The sequence below is a fragment of the Solanum tuberosum genome, unplaced genomic scaffold (genome assembly GCF_000226075.1).
Source record: "Solanum tuberosum cultivar DM 1-3 516 R44 unplaced genomic scaffold, SolTub_3.0 scf00042, whole genome shotgun sequence".
In the NCBI taxonomy this organism is placed as follows: Eukaryota; Viridiplantae; Streptophyta; class Magnoliopsida; order Solanales; family Solanaceae; genus Solanum; species Solanum tuberosum.
This window is the reverse complement of record NW_006238967.1, coordinates 812,862-829,858: the sequence shown is the minus strand read 5'-3', so window position 1 is coordinate 829,858 and position 16,997 is coordinate 812,862. Positions and strand designations below refer to the sequence as shown.

At 31.8% G+C, this 16,997-nt stretch overlaps 1 protein-coding gene across 3 annotated transcripts in view; it reads right to left on the bottom strand.

Moving 5' to 3' along the window:
• Positions 1-4,869, bottom strand: part of LOC102578727 (nucleolar complex protein 2 homolog) — a 16,287-nt gene extending 11,418 nt beyond the window's left edge. For 2 of the 3 annotated variants that reach the window (XM_006343119.2, XM_015306834.1), the window contains exons 1-6: positions 4,784-4,869; positions 3,592-3,712; positions 2,827-2,884; positions 1,159-1,267; positions 1,025-1,076; positions 797-891 (exon numbers count right to left, since the gene is read on the bottom strand). In XM_006343119.2, the coding sequence (XP_006343181.1) occupies positions 797-891; positions 1,025-1,076; positions 1,159-1,267; positions 2,827-2,884; positions 3,592-3,700 (423 nt within the window). In that variant the 5' untranslated portion in view covers positions 3,701-3,712; positions 4,784-4,869. The remainder of the gene's footprint in view (positions 1-796; positions 892-1,024; positions 1,077-1,158; positions 1,268-2,826; positions 2,885-3,591; positions 3,713-4,783) is intronic. The other variant, XM_015306835.1, reaches the window with a different exon arrangement.
• Between the last annotated feature and the right edge of the window lie 12,128 nt (positions 4,870-16,997).

The following is a 16,997-nucleotide window of genomic DNA, read 5'->3' as shown; positions in this document are numbered from 1 at the left end:
AATAGCACGGTGCTACATAAATTGAATATGAAAAAGTAGTCACCGGAAAGATGACACGGTGCTACACAAATACCGACAGATATGGGGTTGACACAAAACAGCCCTAGAAAGTCACCGAAAATTGACGCACGGTGACCTGTCTGATTGAGTTTTCTTCCCTTGAATATGTTCATATATCATTGATCATTGGCCAGATGGGCGGCATATATGAGTAATAGCCGCCCCCCGGCAGCGGAAGCTCTTTGATTTTCTACCAAGATCGTAGAGACTGATACCATGTGAGAAATATATGAGAAAAATATTATTGAATTGGTGTCATGTCTACATTATTACATCGAGATCCTATTTATAGACACTAGAATACAATTCTTTACCAAGTAGGATACTATTTACTATTCCTATTCCTATTTGTATTCCTATTCCTATTCTAAATAGGATTGTGTAAACCTATTCCTATTCTAACAACCCACACTGACATAGATATTGTTGTTGAAATCTGGCCACAACCTTCGAATGATCTTCCACACACTACATCCAAAAAGACCCCACACCTCCTCAGTAGTCCATATAAGCAAGCCATATTTCCCTGTTGTGAACGTTCTCCATAGGGCTTCCTCTTCAGTACTGAATCTCCATAACCAGTTTGGTAGTAAGCAATTATTTTGGTTGTTTTAGGTTTCTCAGGCCAAGGCCACCTTGGTTGTTTACAATATCATAAGACTTTTTCTGTAAATCCACAAGGTTCATCTTTTGAACTCTTGAAAGACAATAGATTTAATTAGCAAAAGCAACCTACCTTCCTCTTCAACCTTTCCAGCTTTCTCTTTTGTCCAGCAAGATTTTCCTGAATTTTTATATTCTGCATCATCAATTCACTAGTACATTTGTCACCTGCACATCCATTAATGAATCAGAGGATTTGTGCATTTGAAAGGAGAAAAGTTAGAAATAAGTAAATAATACAAGGGATGTTAAGATGAGGAACAGAAGACCAAGATAATCCCAGTTAAGTCAGATGATGGACCTTCTAAAAGTTTCCCAGGTTCACTTTCTGTTTCATTTTCATAGCTTATATCCTGAAACATGGACATAAAAAGTTTAGATAAAGCAAAAAGTTGACATTGAAGTACAGATGATTGCTAAATTGAAGATTGAGACCTCCGAAAGATATCCATCACTGTCTGAAGAATCGACAACACCATCACAGTCATTTTCCATGAATGGTGCCTCAAGAGGCAAGTCTTCAAAAGCTTCAACTTCAGTGTTTCTGAAAAACTTATGACTAGTCAATAACTATGTGATTTATGTGACAAGATAGAAACACCAGGAACAAAAGTTCCAGCATACAAGGGATGAACAGACCTTTTTTTTTTTACAAGGGATGAAACAGTGCTGTTAAAAGCTCATTTTATGCACTGAAGCTCAGAAAAGCTCAGGGATGGTGCCTTGCCTCATTTAAGTTGTGCTTCAGCGTAGGCAAGGCACTAAGATGTGTGCCTTATTACCCAAGAATACTATCTTAAATCGAGCAGTACTAAACAACAAATTTAATCGGCAAAGAGATCTATTTGTTTGACAACCTCAGCAAAGAGACACATTAATTGCTTAGTAAGACATTATGAAGAATCTGTTAGTTTCTTGCACGATAGATAGATTTTATTCTTTTTTCTTCACAGTACCTTCTTTTACTAACACCAACACTTCCATTGTGGTCATGCTTAAATCCCCAATAGACCTCGAGCACTTCTAAAGCTTTTTTTCTTTGACAACACTGGGTTGAACAGACCTTTTTTGATGATATCAAGGGGTCAAATGCTGAAAAATTGAAGTAATGAAGATAGGCAAAGCCACAAGTTGAAACACATCGCGAGAAACTTAGATTTTACAATTCCATATCTTGAGAGACTGTTACTTTGATGCAAGAAACATTGTGCGTGTCCCCCAAAACAACATCTTTTCCTTTACTTAAACATCCCTTGCAAGTCTTGGATAGTAGCTTCTACTACAGAGAGGAACCGGAAAAAACAGAGAGCACCAATAACAAAGAACTGCTAAAACATTATTTGAATCAGAATGCTGATAAGGAAAGTAGCGAAAGAGAAAATGAAGAGTTCTTCCCGAAAGAAACATGAGCATAGCTTCAGGCTTCGTGGACCTTATGCTGCAAAAGACGTTTAGCTTATTGAGGAAAGGATAGGCACTGGAAATGAGTAAACTAACTCTGAGAATGCGGCAACCTAAGCATAGTCAACAGAACTAGTAATTTTGACTAGACACATCGTCCAAGAGAAATTACAATCTTCTAGGTTGAGAATATTGTCACTATCTAACTAGATTTACTAGTCACATAGCTTTTAGTACAAATAATCGGTCTACAAAAACATGAGGCGTTCAATTGCAATGAGAGGTCCAATGAAATCAATTGATGTAAGGAGTTTTCAGTTTGATGACATCAGACTATATCACCGAAAGATATTAGTCTTTATAATCGATGTGACCTATCTAGCTGAAAAAATAGATTTACAGCATTTGGTTCTACTTTATTTGTGGCCCAGGACCTTCCCCGAGCTTCAGATTCTTCTCATATCTCAGCTCTTTTACTGTATGCCATTGCAGGAAAAACAATCCCCTCCCTGTTTCACCTATATTGGACAATCAAGTCCAACATTTACTACAAATCTAAAAGTGGTAACTGGTTAGCATCAGTTTTCAATTTTAGAATAAGTGAAGCCACAAGTAGAAGATGAAACAGCATAAGAGGACAAAAATATCCAGCCTTAGAAGAAAACAGCTTGTATCCAACTTTAAAATATGAACTAAATTCACCTTTCATTTGAGTGATCTATTAATTTGGCTTGGTCTTCAACATTACTCTGCACATTTTCTACAATAATTAAAGAACTCAAGGTCATAAAGATATTCATATGAATGTCTAATCTCAATAAATGTACTTGCACAATAAAAAATAGTGGCAAGATGTCCAGGGAAGTCAAAACAGAGAAGCAAACTTGATCCATCTGGTAAAGCTTTTGACATAAGTACATAAAAAACAAATAAGTTACAGCCAATGATAAAACAGAACTCTCACCATTTGTGTAATCTTTCCTGTTACCTTTCGCACACCCATGAGTTCCCTATAAGAACTAGAGCTTTCAAGATGGGATTGCACCTCTACACTCACTACTCAGTTTAAAGGAATATAAGTTTCTGGAGTACTTGTGCAAACTTGAAAAATCCTTTACTTGGAATATCAGAATATTATTCTTTAAGTAACTCTTTCAATTAAATAAGAGCAATCAGGGAAAATAAGTTGTATTGCAGCAGACTGAACAACCCCATCACTATTCTTCTTCTTTCCCAATTACTCTCATCTATCTATCAAATACAAAAGTTGTGATGTAAATACATACCATTCGAAGTGTGCCCAATTTAAGTCTATAAAACAATGGCTTACACATATTTTAGTCTTGTGACATTTCTTGCAAAATAAAAACCTCTAAATCTAATAAAAATATAGCAATGAAAACTAAAGATAAACTAATGTAAGGTAATCAAGAAGACACACACACACAGAGAGAGAGAAATATTTACTGGATGAATATCTCTTTTTGAATAAAGCTTTCTTCTTTCGGCGATCTCGAAGCACTGACGGAAGATTCTTCTTGGCAAACTTCCTCGCTTTCTTCCCTAGCTTGCCCATCTAATTAATCCTCTAATTAAAAAAAATGAAAATCAACAAAGCATTTGAATGAACGTCATAACTGTTCAAATCCTGCTAACAAACACACACACATGAAGACAACCTTAATATGCAGTTGAGGATTTGACGAAGTACTCGTCGCATTGTTGTTCAGCTTGTTGACTCTTTCCACTAGTTTTATTGTCTTGTAGAGTTTGAAGGGTTTATGGGCAATAACTTCCCGAGTAAGGTGACTAATAAGTTTTATCTTCTTTTTTTATTTGCACTTTCTTGGTTTTCTATTAGAATGTTCCTACTAGGTAAAACCCCACCTCACATTCACCCAATCATCACATTCAATTAGACCTGCAAAACTACCATCTTCACAAATATGAGTGAAGAACAAATCTATCAAACGCCTTCTCAATGTTTTGTGTTAAATCCAACATTAAGTAGGTGTAATTCCACCTAGTACAACATCCAAAGATAATGATTTATCACAATCTATCGTTTCATGTTCACAATAATCCTTAAATTTTCTCGTCTTTGTAGGAGATGATGCAACATACATGACCTATTGCCTAACAGATTTGACAAAAGCACCAATTTCTTTCAAACCTTCTTGAACTGTAAGATTAAGTATGAGAGTCATACAGCTCAAATGAAGATGCATACAACTCATCATATTAGTTTCCCACATCTCTAATTGTTTAACCATGACATTATTTTTAAAAAGCATTATCTATAGTAATACTGAACACCTTGTCCAAATTTAGTTCAAGTAAACACTTACCAAGAGATAAAAATTTAATATTCATTCATGCAACACCCAACTTCTATCAATATATTAGGAAACAATGTATAACAAACTTACAACCATCCAAGGACGGCTCAACACTAAAGCTACTTCAGGCCCAAAAATATAAGACCCCTCCAAATTACAAATCCTCCAAAGAACCAAAAACCCTCCCAAACTCAGCTCAATAAAGGAAAGCTCAAATACGAAAACATACCGAAGAATGCACAAAAAAGAACTAAATTTGAGCAAGAGGCAGGATTAAAGGAAGAACCAAAACCAGTGAGCAAGATGAAGGAGATACATACATAACAAGAGACAACCAGGTCTGATGGAGGCGACGTAAAACGTTAATGGTGAGAAGCACAGTATTGACCAATAGCACACTTGAAGAAACAAAATACCCTAACTAGAATATAAATGACTATGTACTTTATTGTTACTATTAATTTTTGAAAAATAATAGTGTGTTTTGTAATTTCTTACTACAATTGTTATGTACATATTTTTAAATTTTTATTATTGATGTAATTATAATTAAAATTTGTAGATAATTAAATTTATAATTATTTTCTATTTCTTAATTTGTCTTGACTTCAATTTGAATCAATCATATTTTAATTGACTTTATGAGATTGTCTTTAGTTCTTTGAGATGTATTATTAAACATTTCAAGCTCAAACTAATTAGATTATCAAGTAATTAAATTTTAAAAAAAAGTCTTAACTTTGAATGTCTTCTAAAAGTAACAATCACTATAATATTGATTAATTGTAACTAGAAGTAATACGAAATATTATAAAAGTAAAAAAATTAATATTCTAATTGGCATTATTCAATCAAGTGAAAAGTTTGTTTTTTTTTTGTCAGGAAAGAGTTAATATATTAATAATAATTAGGAGGGGCAATGTATCGGTGCATTCGCCGCAGCATGATGCCCGTTTCAATTAAGTTGGGTCACATCCTGACCCTGAAAAATGCTAGAAATATTGTTTGTTAATCTAGTATACATAGTTCCTAGAATGTCTGCTTCTACCTCCCTTTGGGGATACATTGGAGGAACTAGCAAAATGTTTGGTTCGTCAAAATTGCCACTTTCGTCCCCTCCTTTGCCAATTTGTCTGCTACACTATTTTGCTCCCTAAACACCTGGGTCACTTTGGTGATTTCCAGCTTCAGCATCAAGCATCTGCACTCAACAACAATGTTATCATACATCATGTTAATATTCTGATTTGTAAGCATATGAATAGTCTTAATAGAGTCTGAGTTAATTTCAAGGGGAGTAAAGTTATGGCCTCTCCTCATAGCCAGCAATTAAGCTCTAACAAGATTTGTGTGTGTGTGTGGGGGGGGGGGGTGCTCACTAAAGCCTATGATCCAGTGGCCCAAGTGATTTCTAACTAGACCTCCTATACCCCAGGGCCCGGACTTTGCTTCACAGAGGCATCAACGTTCAGTTTGTAGGTTCCCAATTGAGGAGGTTCCCATTTGACCTTTGCAGTGGTTTTCTGCGCCTTTGTATTGGTTTGTTTGTTGATGATCAAACTATATTCTATGGCTTGAGAGATGGCTTGGTGGTCGCTGATAGGTCCTTTTGACCGCACTTATTATGATAAAAAAAATACTTTTGTTGAAAAATTATGTGTTTGACAAATCAATAAAAGTGTTTTTAAATAGAAGCAAAAGCAATTTTTCTAATGTTGAGAAGAAGCTAAAAAAATTTGCTTCTTAAAAAAGCAGAATCAGAAACAAAAAATTATCTTTCTCGAGACTAAAATATCTCTTTCATATATACATATTTACCAATATATCTCTTATTAATTAATTAACACATCTCATAAGTTTGGCTAAATTTCATTTAAGAATTTTATTTTTTATTTATATATAATAAATTTATATTTTATTTTATATTTATATATTATTATTTTATATCTTACATATTATTTTACGTATAATTTTTACAGAATTTAAAAAAAAAAATAACTATAATTTTGTAAGGTTAGTAAAAGAGAGAGAAAATAGCAATTAAAGATTTCAATCCTCCAAAAGAAAAAGGTGTAATACTGATTGAATATTTAAATATGTACATTTTAATTTAATAAAAATAAAATTTTAATTAACTATTTTATAATAGATATTTAAAATAGTTTCTCTATATAAAATAATCTTAATATTAAAAGTACATTAATAGTTGTCTTTTTTCATAATTTGACTCTTAAAAAGACTTTTTTTAAAAGATTAGCAAAACGCAATTTGCTTATGAAAAACACTTTTCAAATGAATTAACCAAACACAAATTATTATTTTTCAAAAGCACTTTTCCGAAAAGTCATTTTAAAAAAGTGCTTCTAAAAATAAGCCGTTTTTCCTATTTGGCATTATTGCTAAAAACTGCTTATTTTCATAAGCACTTTTTTTTTAAAATAGCTTTCAAAAAAGTGCTTTGGAAATAAAGAAATTTGTGTTTGGCTAATTCATTTGAAAAGTGCTTTTTATAAGCAAATCGTGTTTAGCTAATCTTATTTAAATGTGCTTTTGAGAGTCAAATTATGATTAAGGACAAGTATTAATGTACTTTTATTATTACGATTATTTTATAGAGACAAACTAATTTAAACATCTATTACAAAAATTAAATTAAATTTTTATCTTTATTAAATTAAAATGTTCATATTCAAATTTTCAATCAATATTATACAGTTTTTGAAAGGTTGTAATCTTTAGTTGTTATTTTTTTTTTTATGATCTTACAAAAATATTGCTTGTTTTCTAATTCTATAAAATAATACGTAAAATAATAAATAAAATAATAATACTTAAACGGAAAATAAAATATAAAATTTATTATATAAATAAAATTATTAAATGGAACTTAACCAAACATATGAGATATGCTAATTAATTAATAAGAGATATATAAGTAAATATGTGTGTGTGTGTATATATATATATATATATATATATATATGGAAGGGACATTTTAGTCTTTAAAAAAATAATTTTATGCTTGTACTTTTTTTTTAAAGTAAATTTTTTTAGCTTCTTCCCAACAACAGAAAATTGTTACTGCTTCTATTTAAAAGCAGTTTTACAGGTTTGCCAAACACCTATTTTTTTTTAAAAAAAAGGTTTTTTTCAAACTAAGTGCTTTGGTCTCCCAACAACAATGCCAAACAGGCTCTTAGTAGCAATGTGAAACAACTCGAAGTCCTAATTTTATTTTCAAACACTTTTAGAAGAATTCTGATAGTTTGTATAACAATTGACTCTATTGAGAGAGTTTTCAAAATTAAAACCAACAAGAGAGATTTAGCTAGCGTTTGGCCCCAAGTTTCCAAACATTCTTGGCAAATAATATTTTGCCCAAGTTTTTGGTGAAATGACACCATGTGTTTGGCCCCAAGTTTTGCCAGGAATATTTGATTATTTCAAAAAAAATGTGATTTATACCCATAAGTTCTAAAAACTAGTAAAAATACCCATAAATTTGTATTATCTATTTATAGTGAATATGTTCCATGAAAAAAATAACCTTGTAACACAATTGATAACAATCAACAACAACAAAATAACAATATATGCAAGAGCAATACATCAATCGCATCTTCAAACTTGTCATTGATTCCGTTATAATTATAACTCATTAAAAACAAATTGTTCTTTTTTCTCGATTTTGTCACTCAAATTATAATTCAAACTTTTCTGGAGGAGGTAATAACCAAATATTCCTTTATATAATCTTCCTACATTCTACGAACAATGTCTTCACTACAAGCTTTCATTTCTAGATTAGAAGACAAAGATGATGAAACAATATTGTTACTCTGAGTCGATTGTTCGTCATCTTCATCAGTAACCATATCATCATGTTCATGTTCATTGAATTGTAATGACCCATTTTAGTTTGTTTTGAGTACTAGAGCTTATTATTTCGTAAAAGACTCTTTTGTTAGATTCTAAATGAGTGTTTTGGACTATTCGTAACTATAGTTATATAATTAATGGGGTACTTTTAATAATTAATATTAGTTGGTGGTTAATGGGCCAAGCCCATACTTTATTTAATACCTTATACTACTTGTCTCATTTGTTGAAATAAATTTAAAAGGCCATTATTATTTTAATTATAACAAGAAAGAGAGAATAGATCGGCACAATCGGACGGCGTGTAACTTCTACCAGGTATAACTGCTCCCACACCTTTGAACTTGTAAATTTGATAGGTAATAATAGGGGTGTGTAAAAATCGAACCGAAAAAGTGTTATTGGTTTATTTGTTATTGGGTTATTGGATTAACAGTTATTTAATGGTTTTATAAGAAAAAATTTATTGGGTTATTGGTTCGATATTGGTTTTTTAAATATTGGATTATTGGGTTAACCGATAACCCATTAAGAATATAATAATTTACTATTTTAATTTTTAGTCATACATAAATAACAAACAAAAAATATCAATATAATCACTATATTAGACTATAACTATAAGGACCCTACATAATTAACACTACTTAATTACTCTACTCTCTACATTTACCCTTTAGGTTTTAATAGTACTTTTGTCTTTAGGTTCACAAGTCAAAAACCTAAAGAACTAAAAACGATGACGCCTAGGGTTTGCAACGATGACGGCAAGGGTTAGACACCGACTATGGTTGTGAATTGTGAGTATTTCTTATACTTTAACTACACTAAGCAGAATTTTTGCACACAATGAGTAATTAAATTTCTCTCTTTTTCATTTCACGTTAAATTGTTGGACAAGTCATATATTTATTTTGAAAGCATTTTCTTATTAGTTAAACCGAAATTTGAATCGTTAAAGATCAAAATCGATAATAAATATCTTATTGGTTTGGGTTGTAGACACATAATTTTTTACCAAACTTGAGTTAACCACCATTTTTAGAGCTTAAATATTTTATAAATCTAAATTAAACATTTTGATTTTTATCTTATTTTATTAAGTTTATTTGAAAACAACAAAAACATAATTATATTTTTTGATAAGTTTTATTTTTATCTTTTTTCAAAAGATTTGAAAATAATAAAAGTATATGTTTATTTTAGTTTAATAAATAAACTAGTATTTCTTAATTATAATTTAGAGTAGTTATTCATTTATTCTTGTATTTTTGTTAGCTAATATTTTTATTATTATAATATTTATTTAAAAAAAAAAAAAAAACCTACCACTACCCTCACCCCATTAACCCCACTCCACTTCCCTTTCTACCCCACTTTTCATGTCCCACACGACCCCACCTCACCATACCATATATACTCTACTCCACAATTCCCACAGACGACCAGCAACTACAAACAAAAAAAATCAGCAAACAAGAAGCAACAAAAAAAATGCAGACATGAAAAAAAATATACAAACACACTACTACACACTCCACAGACTACCCAACTTCCTGACCAATCCAAAACACACTACACAGACGTGAAAAACAAAAACCCAAAAATCCCACAACCCAAAAAGAAATACTCACGCCAGAAAGAGGAAACAAGAAAAAGAAACATTCCATTTTATATTATTTTTCTTTCAAAAAAATCATAACACATTCACCTTTTTTCTTTTCTTTCTCATTACTTTCGTACAAGTACAATACATATACCACTACATACAATCTACAAAAGATTCGTGGGAATTCTAATCGAGCTTCGATCAAAATATTACGGTATTCAATTTACCTTATCTCTTAATTTATTTATGGAATTTGATGTAATTATACATAAGTTTTGTTACACTTTTGTTTTATTCATAATTTGATTGAAATAAAGAATGTGTTAAGTGTGATATCTTTTTTTTTTAACAAATGAAAGTAGCTTTATTTGGTGATTATTTTTATTTATTTATTTTTATTCATTAGTTGTGATCTCTTAAAAATAAATGGGACATGTCGTTATTCTTGTCTTGATTTAGATGTCAATAATGATAAAGTAAGAATTTTTAGGCTCAAAGAAATTATTGTCAGTTTTATTTTATCAAACAAAAATAAGAATTATTTTTTACAATTCTTTATTATTTTGTTGGATTAAAAAGTGTATGCTTAATTTTGACGTTAATTTTAAGTGTAAAAAAAATATAAAATAAAAAGATATAGAAATGATGCCAGAATTATATATTGTATCCTCAACATTTAAATTTATTTTACTTTATTTAGTTTTATTTATGAGGGAAAAAATATTATCTTTTAATGATTAGACGAAACTTTAGACACATTAAAAAGAAATGGTTTCAATTAAGAATGTGGTTACACATCTTTTTTTAAACATTAAAATAAATTCAAGGATGCGGTGACGCACCGTGTCTAATAATTTAATTAACTTTCATTAATTTAAAGTAGAGACTTATAGACAAAATTATTAGGTGTGACATAAGAAGACAATTATGTCTCTAAATGTCAAGACCAAGAATGCGGTTACGCATCTAGGTGAAGACCAAATAAAAAGTTCAACAATAAAAAATGCAAACAAATAATGGCCTGTAATAATGTATCTAAAAAAAATATTATGATAAGTATAAGTCAATAAAAGCGACCGTGCTAGAACCAGGGGACTCGAGGGATGCATAATACCTTCCCCTCGGTCAACATAATTTCTTACCCGAATTTCTAGTTCGCAGATCAAAATAAAGAATCATTTCCTTTTGATTGGAGATTAAACAAAAAGGTGACTTGGAACACCAAAACTCAATTCCAAGTGGCGACTCCAAAAAAATAAAAATAATCCCTAATCAATACCGTCACTTAAATTGAAAAAACTCTTCCACGTGTGAAAATAGGGATATGACATAGATATCGATTTAACATATTTAAAAATCGATAAATCAAATTGATAATACTTAAAATCAAATTGAACCGACCGATACTCACCCCTAGGAAATAATGTATAAACTACTGTTGTATGTTAGTTTGAAAAAAAAAATACTTTTAATTAATGTGTTGCTACAACGTTTTGGTGAATTTCGTAGATTTGGGGGACAAAGTATAATGGGCAATTGGTAGGCAATTATTATAATAATCATGAGGAAATTATAAAGTAATGTTTGGGGTATAACAGTGGGGTAATTGAATTATATTAAAAGGGGTATCAAGTCTTGCATATAAGTTTCTTACTGGTTGTGATATGCAGGTTAATTCATTTCACGAATGGTTCGTAATTGTCTTATTCTCTTCTCGTTATCACATTACAAATTAAGTTTTGATATATTGTGATAGGTAACTAAATATTAGGTGTATTGTATTATTTGAATATCATAGAAATTAAGACTTAAATCCTAGGTTTGAATTTAAGAAATATAGGATTTGACCTATTATAATTGGGATCATGAATGAGACTTGATATAATAGTTGGTATCAAAACTTAAGAATTTGATTAAAGATTTGGGCGAATTATTGAGTCTAGGCTAGATTATATAGTAATATGGGTGTCTATAAACTTGTTTACTTATGATTTATGCATACTGGATAGATTAGAAACGTTCTGAGGCATTGAGGAGAGGAAAGGCATTGAAGAATTAGTTGGCTTGACTTCGATTCTTCGGTTGAGGTAGGTTATGGTTTATTTTACTTGATAGAGTGGCTCTTATAGTGATTTATAGTCATTGAGTAATGTTATGAAATTTTCTATGTACTTAATTGTTGTGGTTTGGATGATTCATGTCTTGTTATGATTGATTTGAAATTTCAAGACCGCGGAATTCATGATCTTAAACTTGTTCTATCAAAGTTATGCCTTGAATAAATAAATTTTGATGAAATATTGTTAATTAAGTGGAAAGTGATGATAAAGAATGACGAATTAACTATATCGTCGGATCGGGTGCCACGAACCTGCACGATATATTTGGAATTGGTGCCATGAGTTGGCATGATATATTGTTGGATCAGGTGACATGAGCCGGCACGATATATTTGGATTTGGTGCCACGAGCTGGCATGATATATTTGGATCGAGTGCCACGAGCTGACACAATATATTTGGATCGGGTGTCACTAGCCGACACAATATTATTGGATTGGATGTCATGTTCCGACACGGTAACATTAAAGAAAAATATATAAAAACAACTTAATGTACCAAATCTCAAAGAAATCATTCCCCAAAATAGTGTGGTGTGGAGGCCTGAGTCCTCATGCGTGTTCTTGATATTGTGGACTGATTGTGTACTTGCTTCAGTGTTGTTGTTACTTGTTCATATTATTTGTTGCTTGCCACCTGGTAAGTGTTATAGTTGATTTTATACTATTCTTTTATGTATATTGGTTTCTATTTTGAGTTGACTGATGATATCTACTCAGTACATACTGCCTTGTAATGATCCCTACTTGTGTTTTCTTTGTTTTCTTTTGTGGAGTGCAGCAAGTGTACTGCGACTTCGACTCGCCCTTAGCTCTAGCCAGCCTCCAACACATCAGGTTTCAATGTGAGCTATTCATTCTAGCTCATGTAGGATTCCCTCGGTTATGGCATGATGTCTTTAGTTTTCGGACATAAACTATTTTATTTATTTATTCTGGTGTCTCTGATACTCTTAGTGTCACGTCCCAAAAATGAATGCAATGACATTTATCTTATCCCACCAACACAAGTCAGCCTAAAACCCAACTATTACAATAAAATGCAAAAATAAAATAATAATAAAAATCCAATACTATAAAATAATGCGGAAATCCATAATTAACTAAAATATACCCCCAAAACCTGATTGTCACGTGCACAAGCCTCTCAAGTATTACAATTGATTCAAAAGGAAAATACAAGTCACAAATGATGTTGTTTCTAAAGTATAATAAAATCATAAATAAGGAGCAAAAATGTTTGTTGCGATGACAAACAACTACCTCATACGTCTCCATAGGAAGCCTCAGACAAGAAGAGAATATAGAGTATCACAAAGATCTGGGATCGTAGCCTACACAAATGTAGAAACAATGGGTGAGTACCAAATCACACGGTACTCAGCAAGCAAACTCCTAAACACAAAGCTAAGAGTATAGAATACTGGTTCTCCTACCCCTCCAACCGAACCTCCACAACTACCACCTGCATAAAACCAGCTCAACCTAGCAGTTTACAATTTACATAACACATAACTCAATAACAACACTCCAACAATTACAGATCAATAACACACGAGATAAAGTTCCTCAATCACAAGTTCCACAAAAGGCACTCACAAATTCACAAATTATAAAGATATGCAATGTAATGAAATGCAATGACAAGTATTGTGATGCATGTCTCAATTGGTGATACACACTCGTTGTCCCTTAGCCCGGGACCCATGGGGGACATATTTGTCCATGTATCTGTCGCAGCGTGTGACACGACCCTCAATAATAAAATCCTTCGTAGTGTGCGACACGTCACTCAATAATAGAATCTGTCACGACGTCTGGAATGTCCCTCAAATCATAATATTTATCGCGGCGCGCAACACGTCTCTCGAAATGATACATTTTTTATTTTTATTCTTCCTCAATTCACATAACACTTGTCACAACCATGTCTCAGAACCAATGCAAATGACATGTTCACACAAAAAATAAGGAGATGACCATTTCCATAACAATGCACAATTCACAATAATACAATCCTGATACAACATCAACAATGAATCAATAAGCCTTTCAAACCATTTAAAACACATTGCACACCAATAATTAATCATATTTCCCTTTATTATCTCTTTTTCATCATTAAAGTTATTCAATACGAACAAGTCAATCCATCACCAAGTCCCATTCCTCCCCAACACATACCACACGGAAATACACGATTCTATACACTTAACAAGGTTGATAAATTCACTTGCCTCAAATAGTTGAACAATCACTCCAGAACTTGAGTCTTCCCCTTTCATTGGACTTCCAAATAAATGTAATCTATTTAAATAAGTAATCACAATAAGATTTCGAGACTAACAACATCCATATTACTCTATGTCTAGCCTAGACCCATAAAAACTTACTCAAATGTATAATGAAGTTCCTAATCTTGATGTCAATTAACATGTCAACTCTTATATTTTCAAATTTCAAGTCTAGAGTTTAGAATTAATTCCTCCAAATGACATAATTATAATAATATTCATATAATATAATACACTTAATATTTAATTACCCATATTAATCTGTCAAAGCATTGGTCATAATGCGATAACTATAGAAAGATTCCTAAAATTTAAGCTAAGTTCCACAACAGTAACCTTAAGCACGAAAAAGAAAAGAAGAAGAAAAAATAAACAAGGAAAAATTAGGCAGAACCCATTCACAATCATATGTAGGTATCATTGCTCTACCAATAATTAACCCATTGTTACTTTCTTATTAGCCCTTTCAACTTTGCAATAAACAATCACATTGGCAACAATCAATACACATAACAATTGGAGCTTTCTACCCCATAATATAATAATAATTTTACATATAACTTAGTAACCAATACATATAAACTAAGTTGAATATTTTTGAATGCATCCTTTGTGTTTTCTTTTACCTGAAGATATTATTTCACCCTTTTGATTTTCGCCGCATTGTAAGTCCTTTTGCAGGAGGTTATTTTCGTTCCTCATCAATTTATCGTTTTTTTTAAGAAAAAAAAGTTAAACCTTACTAGCTTGTTTTAATATATGGGTCAAGTAATATTGAGTATTAAATAAATTATGGACTTGGTCCATTAACTAATTACTAAAAGTAAATATTTAAAATTTATCTGCTAATTAAATAATTGTAGTTGAATGAGTAATTCAAAATTCCCATTAAAATTTTTCGGAAAAGGTCCTTTATGAAAGAGAGAGGACTAGTTCTCAAAATGGTCCAACGGGTCATTACACTTAGACTTAGTATTTGGAGATTAGATGTCCTTGACGTGATGAATTTCAGATTTTGGGAATGATATTTAATAGACTCTAGTAGATTTTTATTTCTTACTTTAATAAGGTTTGAGCTTCCACATAATGGTTGTATCTCGTAAGTTGAACAATTAATATAGATTGTGGTTTGAATTCGTTGGTTCACCTACCTAGGAGGTTAAGTGTGGGTGCCACTCATGACGCGTTTTGGGTCGTGACAAACTTGGTATCAGAGCTTTAGGTTCGATGATCTCGTCACACAAGGACAAGTTTAGTAGAGTCTTTGCGTAACGGAATGTGACACATTTACTTTTCTTCGAGAGGCTGTAGGACTTTAGTAAAACTCAATTCTTTCATTCTTTTGTGCGATTACTTGAATCCAATCGGTATATAGGTGATACAAATTGATAGTTGGCCTTCTTGACTCTATTTCATAAATGGTCAGAACTAGAGCAATAGAAGTGACAACACCAACACGAGATGATGTGTCTTTTAAAATAGGCTTGTTTCTTTGATTGACTATGGAGCTTGTAATGACTAGTGGTCAAGATGATCTCTTTATTAAGTTCTTAAAGTTGAAACCCCCGGTCTTCAAGAGTATTTAATCTGAAGATGCTTATGATTTTCTTATTGATTGTCATAAGCTCCTTTATAAGATGGATATATTAGAGCGATTTGGTGTTGAGTTTATGATAATCCAGTTCTAGGGAGAGGCCAAAAAGTAGTGATGGTCACATGCTGAGTGCCGACCAGCAAAGGCACTACCTATGACTTGGACAATATTTTTTTGGCATCTTCATGATGTAGTATATCTCCTAGATTTTGAGAGACATGAGGAGAGATGAGTTCTTGAATATAACACAATGAAAGATATATGTTGCAACTTATGAGGCCAAATTTTGTGTTTTATCCAGATATGCGACTCAGCTTTGCTTTAGTGTAGAAGAGTGGATTCGCCTCTTTGTGAAGGAATTGAGGTAACAATCTATACTACGATTTCATAGATTGAGCGTATATCAAAGAGGGTCATGATACGACTACTACAATAGTATCGAGTCTTACTTGGTTAAAGTTATGAAGTGTGTTACTTTTGTTATCGACCTGATCTAAGAAATAATACAAATCGCTTGGGCTAGATACAAAGAATTTGATAATGTTTTGCAGTCATTCAATGGGTAGAAATGTGTGGGATATTTAGGTACGATATTCTTGATTGGTATGATGTGTTCTAGTGATAGATCTAATGGACTTTCACGGTACGGTACTAGTGTTATGTTGAAACGAATACGTCGATTGTCAAGTGTGGATACTAACTACTTAAAGAGTTACCAGTTGTATGACATGTTCAGATAATGAGATTCGGTGTTGCATTCACATTTGAGAAATCAACTAGTTCATTACTACGGACGCTTGGGTTACACATTATTTTAAAGAAAATTTTAGTGGTGGATCTTTGGTCCGGTATTAATACATTTAGGTTGCAAAGTGTATCTTGAGGATTTTAAATGAGGACTAGTGATTTTATCTTAAGCTCCAAAGGAGTAGATTAATATCGGAATGACAAGTTTATGGGTAAAGAAAGTCCAGTGAGTATACTTGGGTGAAGGTAATTAAATATTTTAGTAAGAAAGTACATATAAAATTTGGTTAGT